Source organism: Anomaloglossus baeobatrachus, chromosome 2 (assembly GCF_048569485.1).
Source record: "Anomaloglossus baeobatrachus isolate aAnoBae1 chromosome 2, aAnoBae1.hap1, whole genome shotgun sequence".
NCBI lineage: Eukaryota > Metazoa > Chordata > Amphibia > Anura > Aromobatidae > Anomaloglossus > Anomaloglossus baeobatrachus.
In genome coordinates, this window is record NC_134354.1 from 142097389 (window position 1) to 142113932 (window position 16544).

General features: G+C 42.6%; 1 protein-coding gene across 2 annotated transcripts in view; it reads right to left on the reverse strand.

The window, feature by feature from the left end:
* PTCHD1 (patched domain containing 1) overlaps window positions 1-8794 on the reverse strand; it is a 274943-nt gene extending 266149 nt beyond the window's left edge. The window contains exons 1-2 of one of the 2 annotated variants that reach the window (XM_075335404.1): window positions 8546-8794; window positions 6638-8077 (exon numbers count right to left, since the gene is read on the reverse strand). In XM_075335404.1, coding sequence (XP_075191519.1) covers window positions 6638-7066 — 429 coding nt within the window. In that variant the 5' untranslated portion in view covers window positions 7067-8077; window positions 8546-8794. Of the gene's footprint in view, window positions 1-6637; window positions 8078-8294; window positions 8378-8545 lie in introns of those variants that run through there. The other variant, XM_075335403.1, reaches the window with a different exon arrangement.
* Window positions 8795-16544: the final 7750 nt, after the last annotated feature.

Below are 16544 nucleotides of genomic sequence, written 5' to 3' on the forward strand. Positions count from 1 at the left end.
TGTGGTATCTATGTGATGCGGGATGCGCACGAGCGTTACTTTGGCAAGCATGTACGTCACTACGGTGCCACTCATGGGGCATCGTTCCTGATCTTTCCACATTTTTGCCCTCTTCCATAATGGCCTTGTCCTGGGCGCACATGCGCGGCGGCATCCCATCGTCAGCATTCTTGTCTGACGGCTTCCAGAACGGAGTGGGGCGGGTTCAGTGTGACGACATTGTGTACCCACATTACTTCCGGGAACTGCCCGAGGACGCTGATGCGGATGCGATCCCGCCCCTATGCGGCCGTATCAGGACACATGGTGATTATGTATAACCACTATAAAATGAACCCCCTTTCCAGACACCATGCAACGGCCCCCCGAGGAAGGTCACGAAATGCGTTGAGGTGCGTCTGTCCATCTGTCAGTGTCTCAGGGATATGGGTAAGCTGAGTTAACCCTTTAATATGCAGCCTGTGTAATAATACTTAATGGGTTTATGGCACTTTTGATATTATATGGCTTTGTCACTGGGCTGGTTATATGCTGTACCCCTCCAAACTTTGGGAGGGATTAAAACTTTACACAAGGTCTGTTTTGTTCAAATTTTGGGCATAATATGACTGATTGAGCTACCCATCTCTTGATTCTCTGACTTTTGGTGCTCCCTGGCGTTCTCATTCTGCACCTGTCTGTTACTCTGCTAATTTTAGTGTTTTTACATTCCCTCTTGTAATTATTTATGTGATAAATGCTTAATAAAGATTTTGCACTTTTTCACTAAGAGGATGTCTTTGTATTATCTTATTCGTATGATCTGGGTCATTATTCTCCTTTTTCCTCCTATCTTTACACTTCATGCTTTGGGAGTGACACACATATATTAAACAAGTATGATGGTTATTATGTGTTTCTTATCTTGGTTCTTATGTAGATAAGCAGCCTGATTGTGCCAGTATAGCACCGGCTTTAGCTTATATACGAAAATCCTGATGATTGGTTCCCTTTAACCAATCTCAAATTATTTTGTGTCTTCTCAACATGTGACCACTATCGTACACTCAATGGTGTCAACACATCATCATGTCAATGGTTTGCTACAGGGTTCACTTGTCCACTTGTCATGGAACCATGATCAAGAGAGGAGCAGTAGGTGATACCATTGTCAACTGATTGTAAATTATTAAATGGGACTTGGAAACCCCTTTAATAAATATGCGATATGTACATATAGCAATATCTCAAACATCTTTTAATATGGCAAATTTCACAAAGTTAAATAGCTCAAAATCTAGATACTGATAGTAAAGACTACTGTTAAACATTCGGTACTTTCTGTGATTTAAGGGGATAAGTATAAGCACATTGTGAGCAGTGCTTTTTGCTTTAGTTTGTGAACATGTAATCTAGATTAACCTTAATCTGCTGTATTTTTTTTAGTTTACTGCACATCTGCAGTAGCTTGGCCAAAGAGGGGCTTATGGTAGATCGGAATGAGCTAAATGTTCTGTAACCTGCATAATACGTGATGATGTATCAGTCAGTTGGCAGCATGACAGATCATTGAGAATTATTAACTAATTTGAAACGGGAGCCCATTTTTTAATCCCATATATAGTTTGGTTTCCTAAAAGTCTGTAAAGTTAGCTTCTTATTCAGCAATTACATATTCAAAGGAAATATATTTTTAGTTTTGTAATGCTTAATAAATGAGGATAATGTATATGGATTACATTGGTGGTTTCCATAAGTGAATACACTGTGCAATGTGAAAAAATAAATAATTGCAATAAAATGGGTATCAGGGTGCACAGTCAAGAATTTGGTTTAGTCTCTTATTACTGACACCCAGATAAAAAAGTCCCAAAAATTTAAATTATTAGTATCCTAACTAAATTATTTTCAGGGCTAAAGCCTGAAATCAAGGTCCAAAGTGTCTCCATGCAAAAAAAACCAAACCTGCATCATAGTGTGTATTGATTTTTCAAAAGATTGATTTGATATTGGGCAACTGATATAACACCGATAAACTGAAAGGAGAGGAAATTCTTACATCAACCTCACTGAAGGAGTTGTCCAGTGCAAAGAATTAATCACTGTGCCCTATCCATAGGATAGGTGATATCTTATTGCTCATAACCCTTAGGACCTGCACCGAATGGCAAAATGGGGCAACTTTACCCCTGTTGGAATGGAGAAGAATTGCACACACTCAACTTTCATTCTATGTGGACTTGCCAGAAAAACTCCCATGGGGATTGAGTTGAACGATGGTCAAGCATGCACATTACCATTCCATTCCAAAGAGATGAAAATGTCCTGTTAACAGCAGGTGAACCCACACTGATCATTAAGTTATCACTAGTAAAGTGCGGATACTAAATATTCGGGTTGAGGTTACTCTTACCGAATACCTGATACTATTCTACTATTCCAGCACTCATCACGAATAATGAACCTTATGCAAGTCAATGGGAAAACTGAGCAATTTTCTAGGAAATCTTAAAGAAAAATGCTCATGTTCCCCATTGACTTGCATTAGTTTCATTATTCATGACGAATACTGTAATAGTACTTGGTATTCAGTATGAATAACCCAAACTCGAATATTTAGTATTTGCTTATCACTAGTTATAACCTATCCTGTTGATAGGTGATAATGTGTTTGCACCAGATAACCCCTAAAGTCTAGGCTAGCTTAAAATTTTTCTGGGTATAAAAATGGCATTAAATTAGGGAGAAGGTCACATATTGATTTACATAAATAACCGGTATTTTCAAGCTGCTGAATGAATTTGAGATACCAATATCACACCACAAACACACGGAAATCCCATGTATCCAATGATTCAAGCCCATGTTATTTATGAGCATGAAAATGACATCAAAGTTGACAGTCGTTACTTATTAGAATGTGTTTTAAATAATTATGGTTCTGCTGATTCTTTCGTCAGGAGGCTCTACGCACATTCCAGTCTATTTTGACTGCTGAAGCAATATTATAAGAAGCTGTATTCTTGTGAAAATGAAGGATACTTCAAGGGGCCATATGGACCCCATTAGAATTCAAATGGGTCAGATGGGCACTAGTGATATCTAAAATAGGAGCATCTGCTTTGAGTATGAGCAAAAGCTAAGGAGCAAAGGCAGATTAGAGCTTTCAGTGACTTTAGGCCACTGAGCGCATAAGATAAATCAAAAATGTAGTGTTTGTGGTGAAGAAAGAATAATTAATATATGTGCAATGAATAATAAAAACAAGAAAGTGAAGAACACACCAAGTGCAATAGGGTGTTATCCAGTAGAGAAATTGAGGTGAGGGGTAAAGGAGTTGCTCACCTTATTTAACCCACAAAAGAGGACTCAAGGTATTATTGTGTATACAAAAAGTATCTGCGCCTTACAAATATTCACCCCACATAAGGAGCTCCAAAAAGCTGCAAGCAATAACAATCACTCCTGCTGAGTGACTTAACATAAGAAAGAAGAGAAAGGATACTACCGCTGCGCTAATGAACTCTTCTACTGTGGTCAAGATAAAATAAATGAACAAACCACAGAAAAAAACCTTAGAGAAAGCCAAAATGCTAAAGCCAAAATGATAACACACTGCCTATAGGCACTCACTGCAACCATGTATGACCGGGAGTGTAGATCAGGAAGCCTCCAGGATCATGGCCTGATCCTGGAGACTTCCTGATCTACACTCCTGGTCATACATGGTTGCACCTGATTCTGGAGGCTTCCTGATCTACACTCCAGGACTCAAGATATGACATCTGCTACAGTACCTTTAGGTCGTGAGATCCCGCCATGTAGAACAAGTAGTAGGAGGATAGGAATAGTAGTCTGCACTGTTGGTATTGGATTCAAGAAATCCACAGGACATAGTATAGGATAGGACCAGGAGGTTTATTGCATTTCGAAGTTTAAAGGGAAACTACAAGGTGCAATATGCACCCAGAACCATGAGCAGTTCTGGGTGCATATTAGTGATTCCTGTCTCATCGTCACTGTATACACTAGCATAGATAAACATCTTTAGAAAAAGTATTTCTAAAGATCCTTCATGATATGCAAATGAGTACAGAGACTAGTCGCAAGGGCATTACTTCCCCTGGCTAGTCGGCGCATATAGCATGCTAGTACGCCCCTTTAAACAACTTCTTCATCAGGAGAACTCCAATAGAATATTGTTCTTCTTCTGATAAAATTGTTTAAACTTCACAGCATGTGGAGAATAAACCACTTGGTCCTATCCTATACTATTTCTTGAATCTAATACCAGTAGTGCAGACTTTTTCTCCTATCCTCCTATCACATGAAGAAAAGCAATTCACACAAATCTACCAAGAGATCTTTGCTGTGTAATCAGCTATTTGTTTGATAATTTACTATTACGGTACTTTTTTTTACATGTCATTTGTGAATTTGATACAGTTTTGAAGGTTTCACAGTTCACACATACAGAAAACATAATAGGGATGAGTTTCTATCTGTTTTTTCTCATCAAACACAATGTCACTTAGGCATCAAAAACAATATGTGACATTTAGGAGACTGTCTAAAAGTTAAACAACTTACTGTTTTGCCCATAATGACCAATCACAGCACAGCTTTGATTTCTTATTGCGCCTGAGGAAAATGAAAGCTGTGCTGTGACTGGTCACTATGGGCAAGAAAAAAAAAGGGTTCAAAGGAATCAGGCATGATATGATTGCTAAAGAAGTACACGAGGCCATATTGTATCATTGTATGCCTTTTGATTTAACAGAGACATACTGAACATTTTTGTTTATAAGACTCTAAAATGGGTTTTCTGAGATTGTATTTATTGTGGGTGATTCGAGTCCAACTGGAATCCCACCGATTAGCTAAATGAAAGGTCTATGACACTTCCCGTTAATTACAAGGCATAGCGCCACACATTTATGGTAGGTTAGCCTAGTAGTGCAAATTAGCGGTATTTTGTTTCTTGATTTATTAGTTTTTACCCTCTGGTTCTGCAGTTTTTCTTTTTATTACATTACATTTGTAGAAGTTTGTGCTGTTTCAACGTTGCTCTGATTTATTCCGCTCTAGCCTGAGGACTTATGTTACTTCCGCTGCTATCAATCTGCTCACTCCATTATGTAATTTTTCATTCCCTTCCATCATTCTCATTAATAAATTTTGTTATCAGAGAACTTATTGCACTTTGGTTTTGGGGGACTGGAAAAAAATCAATGAAATTAAGGTTCTAAAATCGGATCACGGAATCAGGATCTATGTATGTGTCCAAAATATTCAGAACACTGACATTTTACATTTCATTTTAAATTAATAATGTCTACGTTAGATTTTCTTTAGTGATACATTTTCTTTAAGTGATACATCTCTGACATACTGAGTTAGAAAAGAAAGTGTAAGGGTGTCGGTCTGGGGGTGCGGACAAAGAATATACATAAAATTCAGAGGTTCCCAAAAAGCAGTAGGATATTTGTTTTATGGGAATATATGTACGGTAATTACTATGAAACTTTTAAAAAACCACTATCTTTTTAAGAAGATTAACTCTCTGTTCAGATAAGACATCCCAAGACAGATATTCAGTTCTGCCATAAATGATGCATACTGACTATTATCTTTGAGAAGATAGACGACTTTTCCAATTTTTGGTTGTCCTTTAATTTTACTTTAAATTTATGTTAAATTTTAAAGCACAACTCTGTAATAGTCACTTACACAAGAAACAACATTGAATGTGTAAAATGCAACATCTGTACATGCAAAGGGTAAATTGTTAAATAAAAAGTCATTGGAAAATATAAAAAATTGACTCCTTGTAAATAAATCTTTGAGGGTATCTGCTCTGCTTTTACTCATGGTATTGTACAACAGAAGCACTACACATTTTTTAACAAACTTATTGACAGAAAACACAAAACTTTAAAAGGCCACATCAACTCTGATCCGTCTTGTGAGAATGAGGCCTAAAAGTTGTTGAAAGGTCTGATTACAATGAACAACTGTGTCTTGGCTAACTAAAGCCACCATGTTCTGCCACCAGTGACCACCAGATACCACACTACACCACCAGACACTAGAATTTACAATGGAGCCTATGAAACAAATATAAACAGATATGGCCCAAACCATTCCAAATATACTTATTCTAATCAATAGTGGCCATATTTGATTACATTAGTCTGGACCAAAATTACTTTCGGCTAGCCTAGAATTTATTAATTTTGATGATTTTAATCTATCTGTTGGTGGTGTTATTTCAACGGCTCATCGAAAAATAACTTGTTGCTTATTGATATTAGTAGAAAGTCACCAGCTTCCCACTTAATGCCAATTTTAATTTCTAGACCCTCTAGAAAGGGTAGGGTATTTTGTTTTTACTTTGCTGTCACCTTAGGGAACATCACTCCAATATTAACATACATTTTCCATATTAATTAACTAGTAAATTATAAAATGCATTTCCTGAAAAGAAGAAACTGTTGAATAAAAAAGCCCTAAAAAGACATTGGACAAATAAAAAACAACTTCCCAACATCTTTTAAGCTGACATTGTTGCCCATTATCTCTAGAGAGCAGTATTAAAATGCTAAGTAGCTCAGTGCTAACAGGTGGTTGGAGAAGCAAGCCTATGCAGCATAATTACCTTCAGAATGAGATCCGTGTGGTGTTGGTCCAACATGTTTGCTCTCCTGGATGATGTTATGATGACTCTGCCATACCTCCCAGGTGTTTGGAGATCAGAATATAGACGGTGTTTTGATCGATTAACTGGGAATAGACTATCAACCAGGTTCCTCTCTATTTTGGCTAAGCTGTGTTTAGGGGCCAGCAAATATTCAATGTTCTCTTCAACCTTATACCTGCTAAAACTAGCACCCAGCAAGATTGAGATCAGCACTGGGGCTGATACAAAAAACACTGGATGGCTAGCAATGAAAAAGCCCAATCTTGAAAAGCACGATCTCAGCCCCCTGTGCAGAGCCTTCCGCAACATCCTAGTGCAGAGGGAGCTAAGGAGGGGGAGAGTCACAGGCTGAGATCTGAGGCTCTCCCAGAGCCTGGCTAGGACCATCAGGGATAACAAACATGCGGAGAGACTCCCTAGTCATAGGAAACCTCAACATAGACTTAAAAATGCTGCATACAGAGCAAAACTAATAATAGGGTGATGCAACGGACAAAAGCATCTCTCTATCTACCTCTATCACTAAGGCAACATTTCTGTGCAAATATGTGGTTTAGTTGAAATATCATTTTTTTTTCTGACTTTTCAATGCCTGGCAGACCAGAGGAACCAAATCCAACGTCTGCAACCCTGTGGTTTTTAAATAGGTGTGCTAGTCTAGAAAAACTCATCAGGTAATTAGAAAACAATCTTGAAAGTTGTGTTGAACAGTCACATCCACTGCTGTATTTACTCCCTAGGATGAATTGATTTTTAATTGCTCATGATGAGGAAGAGATGTCTTGAATTCTTCAGGCTTTGAAAAAAGCCAGTCTTTAGTGCCTGAACCATTTTTAGGATCAGGGTCAACACAGATGATTTACTTGACCATTGTGAAGACAGAAGAAAAGAGGCAAGACAGCTGAATGAAACAGGATGAATGGTCTGTCAATGAAAGTACAATCCACTTTACGTAAGTCCCATTGCTGTGTCTCCTTCTGTAGCAAGAGGTAGAATTTCTATGAAATGCAAACAAATGCTACAAGTCAAATAAATCCGCTGGGCTTGATATTGTTGATGTGATGCATCTAAAAGTTGCAGTGTTCTTTTCCATGCAATCTTGGTCTTAAATTCCTTCCACTACTTTGATGAGGTCTCAGCCATAAACGAGAATTTGTGAATTCCATCATTAAAGAGGCTTGATCATCGCATAGATACAGTTTTGTGTATTTCATTGGTCTCAGGCGATTATATAGACTGTCAACACATGACTTGAGAAGACTGCAAAAATTCTAGCAGCCAGAAACGTCTAGGCTATTCCCAATCCTCTCTATGTCTCTTGTATGCAGCTGCAATTTCCTCTTAGAGTAGTCATCAGGAGCTGGCATTTTCAGACGTTGAAATATAGCAAGTTAACACCTGAAATACAAGAAAGCTGTGGTTACATACACATAATTGTGAAATGCAGGGTTGCAGACATAGCCCTGACCACAAACACCCTCTCCCCAAACACTAATGCCTCAGGTTTACTACTTAGAAAAGGACTACTCAAATGGGCTCACAAACTTGCAGCTGAAGAGGAGTATATGCAGAAGGATGATGGTATGAATGAATGAATGAATGAATGAACACTCACATTAGCAATTCCCAAATAATAAGATATAAGCTCCATACATCAGGAAGCTGTCTTCTATTGCAGCATGATCTATAGCACATCCCTATCCTCCCCCCTCTCCGGCCACTCCTCCCTGAATCAACTGCCACAGGGGCTGTCCCTCCTTTAAGAGCGAAATAAATACAAGGAGAGAGGAATAAATCACCATGAAACACTTTGGGAACTGGCACTAGAGCCCTCCACCCCAACGTTGAATTCACACTTTTACTCACCTTACCACCTTTCCCTGCCACCCCCATTTCAGGCTCCCCAGTGGCTTCTCTTCCATGGCTCTTGCTGATTCATGACAAAGAGAATGCCAGGATGAATTGTGTTCTACAGCCACTAATATATAGGAAATAGCAAACAAACGCAAACGGACGTGCCATGGGTGGTTACCATCACGTAAGCTCTGCCGAGCATTAGTCGAGTCTCCTAGCAGTGATGTGATAACCCTGCAGTGAGATTCCTCATTTCTAAGCAATTACTATTAAGAAAACTGGGAAGGGCTGATCCTGCCCAATGTCTGTTATCTGAAATCAATTATAGGAAGGATCAGTATATCCTGCACATTGTGCGAGGTTGCATGTAGACCGTAGCTTGACAGAAATGTTGGCAATACTGATGAATACATTGGCAGCCTATTTCTTCAGCCATAGCCTCTAGTCTGTAACATGTAAATCAAAAGGGGAATGTGCTACTCTTTCTTTGTCCTCAGTCCTGCTGAGAAGCAGTGAGATTAGCAACAGGCTTTAATGCTGAATGTAAAACTGCAGTCTGCACAGAGAATGTAGGTGAAGAGCAGCATCGCTCCATGAATAGTTCTCAGCTTTTACACGAACATAGCATAATGGAAAGACAAGTACCTACTAAAATCCCATAGCCACAGGAGAGCTAGGTCCTTCATAACCTCAAGTATATTTATGTTTTCTTTTTCTTCTGAATATTTGCAAATAATCTCATCTGACTTAATGCCTCCTGGATGTTAAAAGCGTGAACTTCTGCCTATTGCTAATTATAACAATGGTCTGTTTAACTCCGAAGCATCAACATGCTCAAAGAGGCATGGTATAGAATCACTAATGCATGTGCAAAACAGGTCATGTGGGAAATTCAAGAGGCTGATTTAATCACTACTGACTTGTACTTCTGACTCCAGCAAAGGTAATGGAGAGAAATTGTTGATATAAATGTGAAATTTATTTTCTCCGTCATGTTGCAAAAAATAATCACAGTAACTCTCCAATGATGAGGTGGTATAGCTGAGATGCCCATCTGTAAGAACACAGTAACTCTCCAATGATGAGGTGGTATAGCTGAGATGCCCATCTGTAAGAACACAGTGAGTCTCCAATGATGGGGTGATATAGTTGAGATGTCCATCTGTAAGAACACAGTAACTCTCCAATGATGGGGTGATATAGTTGAGATATCCATCTGTAAGAACACAGTAAATCTCCAATGATGGGGTGGTATAGCTGAGATGCCCATCTGTAAGAACATACTAACTCTCCAATGATGGGGTGGTATAGATGAGATGTGTAGCACCCCTGAAGCCATCAGGAGCTACAGGGAACTGCATCCTATCAAGGATGCAGGGCCTACCCCCAAGGAACCAGAAGACCAGTGCCAGTAACACCAAAACATTCATTTTAATACCTGTTTTTCCCGTTCCCAAGGACTGGTGACAGGCTAGGGATGGATCCAATGGATGGCCACCTAGACCTGGAACCGATCCAGTCCCCTAGATGACAAACAGGGGGGATGGGTCAAACAGTTATTAAGTGGAAGTGAGAGGAGACGGACGTAACCGTACTGATGGGAGAGTGTAGCAGTGACCTCTCAGGCTCAGGCGTGTGGTTGCCGAAGGAGTATGGCGGATTACTCCCGGAACCATAGCACCAACGACGTACAGAGCCCTAGGTCAAGAAAATGCTCCAGGCAGACCTGATAAAATCTGCACGGTGAGGGCACCATCCAGGACCTCACCGACCGTAAAGTTCTTGACACAGTAGCAACAGGAGAACCGGGGAACAGGAACAGAGAAACTTACCCCATAGGGTCCAAGCTACCTTTCATATGGACTAAGACTGAAAGACCACCAGGAGGGGACCTCCAGATGCTCCACGCCATGGGGACCCACCAACCAGAGACAGGTGCAGGGCAAGACAGCCACCAAGTCACCACACCGGCACTGGAACTAAGCGGTCCAGTGGTTAAGACCAGCCTTCATCGGGTTGCCAGCCATAACAACGTAGTGAGTAAAGAAACCAGTTACACTGCAATCCTTTGTGTGGCCTACTATCTTTCCGCGCCCGACACCATCATCTATCCCCTGGGGCGTGGCCCTACTTGCGGAGGGTCCAACATCCAGGCTGCCATTAACATCATCCCCAGTAGTGAGAAACTGTGCAGCAGCGGCTTCATCTAAATAGCCGCAACTCCCAAATGGTGTCACGACAAAAATTGTATTATCATTTCCCCTGTAAATAACCCCTTTCAAGCAACCCCCAGGGTCACGGAACCGGGCAACGGCCACCCAGTGAACTGTCCCGTGAATATACTGCCCGGGACTGAGTACCCCAAAGTCCTGGGATGCATCAGATGCCCATCTGTAAGAACACAGTAACTCTCCAATGATGGCGTGATATAGCTGAGATGTCCATTTGTAAGAACACAGTAACTCTCCAATGATGGGGTGATATAGCTGAGATGCCTATCTGTAAGAACACATTAACTCTCCAGTGATGGGGTGGTACAGCTGAGATGCCCTCTGTAAAAAGAGATTAAAGAAAAAGTGTCCCCAAATCTAAAATATCATTTTTAATGAGCGCGGTTTGTGGTTCTCCAGTTCGCGGTTCGAGTGATTTGGGGGGTGTTCTAGATCGAACTAAAACTCGAGCTTTTTGCTAAAAGTTCATTAGCTCGAGTTACGTTCGAGAACGGTTCTATCAGCAAATTACTAGCTGGCTTTTCACTGTAATAGTTGTAAGTCACTCTGTGACTCACACTATTATGAAATTTCAGCGTATAGTGTGCGGGGGCTGTGCGTTCAGATCACTGCTGCTGGGATAATGGCGATCGCCATTTTTTTTTTTTTCTTTTCTTCCTTCCCTAAGCACGCGTGTAGTGAGGCGGGCCAGTATGTGAGCCAATCCCAGACACACACAGCTAAGTGGACTTTTTGCCAGAGAAGCAAGGGCATGTGTCATAGGCTGTCCATGTCACATGTCCTTGCATTATAAAAACGGACATTTTGTTCCAGCACGGCATTATCTGCCTTCTGTGTCTGGGTGTCCGTCACCTCTCACGCAGCTCCTGTTGCCGGTCCTGCTGTGTACGCTACACACACAGCCTTCTACAGATTAGGGACAGAATTTTATTTCAGCCCTTTTATGGGCTAATTACAGGTGGCTCAGAGCCATAGGTGACAGTTAGGTCTGTGGAAACAGTTTTTAACAGCTACAGATAACAGCGTCTCTGTAGCGAAGCTCAGGGACTTCCTTGCTGCATTTCACCATTAGGAGGTATAGAAAGTGAGGCTTCCTTTCCTCTACACTGACCCACAACCCGGCCACTGTACCCTCCTGCCCTTTTTAGCATTTTAATTGCAGAGTGCTGCCAGTTAGTGCCATCCAAAGAGTGGCTGCTGTCCTCCATTATTGTGACACTTGTGCCAAGCAAGTCCCACCACCTCTGCATTCTCCCCTTCTGCACATTTTTGTAAAGCCATTTTAATTTAAAAGAGTGCTGCCAGTTAGTGGCATCCAAAAGGTGGCTGTTGTACACCATTATTGTGCCACTTCTGCCAAGCAAGTCCCACCACCTCTGCATTCTCCCCTCCTGCACATTTTTGCAAAGCCATTTTAATTCAAAAGAGTGCTGCCAGTTAGTGCCATCCAAAAAGTGGCTGTTGGACTTCATTAGTGTCCCACTAGTGCCAAGCAATTTCCAGCACCTCTGCTGCATTGCACCCTCAAGCTCATTTATACTAAGCTATTATAATAGCAAACACTGAGGAAACTTAGTGGCATCCTAAAAGTGGCTGTTGGACTTCATTCGTGTCCCACTGGTGCCAAGCAATTTCCAGCACCTCTGCATTGCACCCTCAAGCTCATTTTTACTAAACCATTATAGTAGCAAACACTGAGGAAACTTAGTGGCATCCTAAAAGTGGCTGTTGGACTTCATCAGTGTCCCACTGGTGCCAAGCAATTTCCAGCACCTCTGCATTGGACCCTCAAGCTCATTTTTACTAAGCCATTATAATAGCAAACACTGAGGAAACTTAGTGGCATCCTAAAAGTGGCTGTTGGACTTCATTAGTGTCCCACTGGTGATAAGCAATTTCCAGCACCTCTGCATTGCACCCTCCTGCTCATTTTTACTAAGGTATTATAATTGCAAACTGTGCTGCCAGTTTAAGGGCCATAGTTGCATTGTCCGGGATAGTCAGTGTTGTTTCTTCTGCTGTCAATAAAGCTAGACCACCTCTGCAATCTACACCATCTCTCAATTTTTACTACCACATTTTAAGTGGACAATCTTTTCGCAATCAAAATGAGTGGCAAAATGACAGATGCTGGTGGAAAGGGGAACAGGCGTGTTGGAAAAGGAAAAAAAAATTGTGTCCGTGGTGAAGGTGGCAAAGCTCCATTAACATCTGCTGAAGATAGGCCATCTTCCAGCAAAAGTAATATGTCTACTACTTTCCATGGACAATCCGATGTGCTCCCTTTTTTACGGACACGAACAACTGGAACAAAGGTAGATGATGCCCAAAAAAAGAACATGCTTGAATGGATCTCAAGAGCTCCAACAAGTGCTCTCTCCTCCGCCTCAACTACCGCATCCAAAAAACACCAGTCCTCTGAGTTGTCATCCCAATAACACTTGCTTTCTCCCAGCTCTCAAGTCTCCATCCGCCCTGCACAGTCTGGTGGAACAGAGATGGCTGAGTCTGCAGAGCTGTTCAGTCACACTATAGCCTGTGAATCAGAGGTCTGCTCCCAAGCTACAGTGAGTACACACCAGGAAGTGGTCTGCAGTGATGCCCAGAACCTTTGTGACTCAGATTCAGGCCATGATGACCAAGTTTCTGAGCATAATGTTGACCCTTATTCACAAACTGTAACACCTGTTGTTATAGACAATGAGGAACATACTGATGATGATGAGACGCAGATACCAGATTGGGATGACAACTTAAATATTCGATCAGGGCAGGAAGAGGCTCGGTCTGAGGCTGAGGGGAGTGCAAACACAACGCTTGATGAGGACGTTCTAGATCCCACTTACTGTCAACCAACAGTCAGGCACTCGAGGAGGTCAACAGAGGTGGTAAAGGAGGATGCAACTGACAACGAAGTTACCTTGCGCCTTCCTGGACAGAGGAGGGTACTGGTAGCACGTCTACAACTGCATCCTCAGCCACCACTCTGCCTCTGAGCACTAGTCGGGGTGGCTCAGCAGGTCGCATGTCATCTAAGCCTTGCCTAGCCTGGTCCTTTTTCGACCTTGCAAAGGATCGCCCAAATCATGTGATCTGTAAAATTTGTCAGGAATCTGTTAGTAGAGGCAAAAACCTCAGCAGTTTGACAACTTTTTCCATGAATCGTCACATGACTAAATATCATATTTCCCAGTGGGAAGCTCACCGTGCTGCAATGCGGCCTAGCGGAGTGGACCATCCACCGCCTGCCCCTTCCAGTGCATCCGCGCGCTCTTCATCTTCTAGGACTGTGGGGACAGCTGTCACACCTGGTTTTCCACAACTTCCCCCACTGTAACCGCAACAGGCAGTTTGCTTTGTAGGTTGTCAGTCGGTTTGGAAGGGGAAACAAGTGCGTGTGTACAGCTCTCTCAGACATCGATAGCACCAATGTTCGATGAAGGCAACATCCTGTCTACGCCTGCACTTTCCTCACAAACCTGCATTTTTCCAGGGACACCCTACTCACCACCGTCTACACACAGCAGCCAGATCTCTGTCCCTCAGATGTGGACAAATAAAAGGCCATTTCCTGCGACCCATGACAAAGCTAAGAGGCTGACTTTATCCCTCTGTAAGCTCTTGGCTACCGAAATGCTGCCTTTCCGCCTGGTGGACACACAGGATTTTAGAGACCTTATGTCTGTCGCTGTGCCCCAGTACCAGATGCCCAGTCGCCACTACTTCTCTACACCAGCATGTCGCACACATCACCGCTTCCTTGAGAAACTCTGTGTCTGAACGGGTGCATTTCACCACAGATACTTGGACCAGTAAGCATTGACAAGGATGTTAGATGTCGCTGACTGGGCACTGGGTAACTATGCTGATAGATGGTGAAGGGTCTGCTGCACAAGTCCTGCCGTCCCCACGACTTGGGCGTCAATCCTCTGTCTGTACAAGTTCCTCCACTGCTTCTGCCTCATCAACTGGCACATGACTTATTTCTTCCAAAGACAATACTAAGGACCAGGGGGCACTCACTGCGAGTGAAAGAAAAGCGATTCCGGCAGCTAAACAGGAAAGGGTTCTTTACAGTTAGAGCAGTCAGACTGTGGAATACCCTATCACAAGAGGTAGTAATGGCAGATACTATAACAGCTTTCAAAAAAGGGCTGGATGATTTCCTCAGTACACACAACATTGTTGGTTATAAATGACTTAGTGACCAAATGTAGAACTGGTGGAGGAAGGTTGAACTAGATGGACCTAGGTCTTTTTTCAACCTTAGTAACTATGTAACTATATGTAACTATGTAACCTCATCTGGGTCCTCCACCTCCGCCCCAAGCCTGCCTGGTCAGGCCACCAGCGTTGTAACTGCGCACAAGGAATCACGCACCCCTCATTACTATGCTGGCAGCAGAGCGCAACGGCATCAGGCGGTCTTTATCTTGAAATGTCTTGGAAATAAAAGTCACACAGCGTCTGAGTTGTGGGCAGCTCTGGACACTGAGTTTGGTAAATGGTTGTCTCCACTCAACCTGCAGCCTGGTAAGGCCGTGTGAGACAATGCTGCAAACCTGGGTGCGGGGCAAGGTGACACGCGTGCCTTGTATGGCTCATGTGTTGAACCTTGTTGTCCAGCAATTTTTAACACACTATCCCGTCCTAGATGGTCTTCTGAACAGGGCACGAAAACTGTCTGCTCACTTCCGCCATTCAACCACCGCAGCTAAGCGACTTGCATCGCTCCAGAAGTTTTTTGGCCTGCCGGTTCATCGCCTGAAATGCGATGTGCCGACACGCTGGAATTCGACTCTCCACATGTTACAGCGACTGTGGCAGCATCGCCGAGCACTGGTGCAATACGGCATGACGTATAGCCTGGGCCAACGAGATGCAGAGGTGGGGCAGATCACCCTGATAGAGTGGTCTCAGATCCAGGACCTATGCACCCTTCTGCACAGTTTCGACATGGCGACAAATATGTTTAGCGCTGACAATGCCATTATCAGCATGACAATTCCAGTCATTTACAAGCTGGAGCACACGCTAAACAATTTTCGGAGTCATGGGGTGGGACAACAGGAAGGGGAGGAACTACAGGAGGATTCATATGCGCAAGACACAACAACATCACCAAGGTCCAGACGTTCATCATCACCAACGCGGCAGGCATGGGACCATGGGGGACAGGGATCAACAAGGGCGCATGGTAGCAGGCGAAATGTTGAGGAAGGTGCAGGAGAACATGAAGAAATGGAGGACGAACTGTCCATGGACATGGAAGACTCAGCGGATGAGGGAGACCTTGGTCAAATTTCAGTTGAAAGAGGTTGGGGGGAGATGTCAGAGGAAGAAAGAACGGTTAGCACCTTTATGCCACAAACACAGCGTGGACTTGGTCAGCATGGCTACTCAAGACACATGAGTGCCTTCTTGCTGCACTACCTCCAACATGACCCTCGTATTGTCAAAATTAGAAGTGATGATGACTACTGGCTTGCCACACTATTAGATCCCCGGTACAAGTCCAAATTTTGTGACATAATTCCAGCCATAGAAAGGGACGCACATATGCAGGAGTATCAGCAAAAGATGTTACTCGATCTTAACTCGGCTTTTCCACCAAACAACCATGCTGCAAGGAGTGAATCTCCCAGTTGTAACTTGAAAAACATGGAACGGTCTCGTCATCTTCAACAGTCTACCCGTACCAGCAGCACCATATTTGGTGCTGGTAACAGCAATTTTATTGAATCTTTTCATAATTTTTTTAGACCATCCTTTGCAAGGCC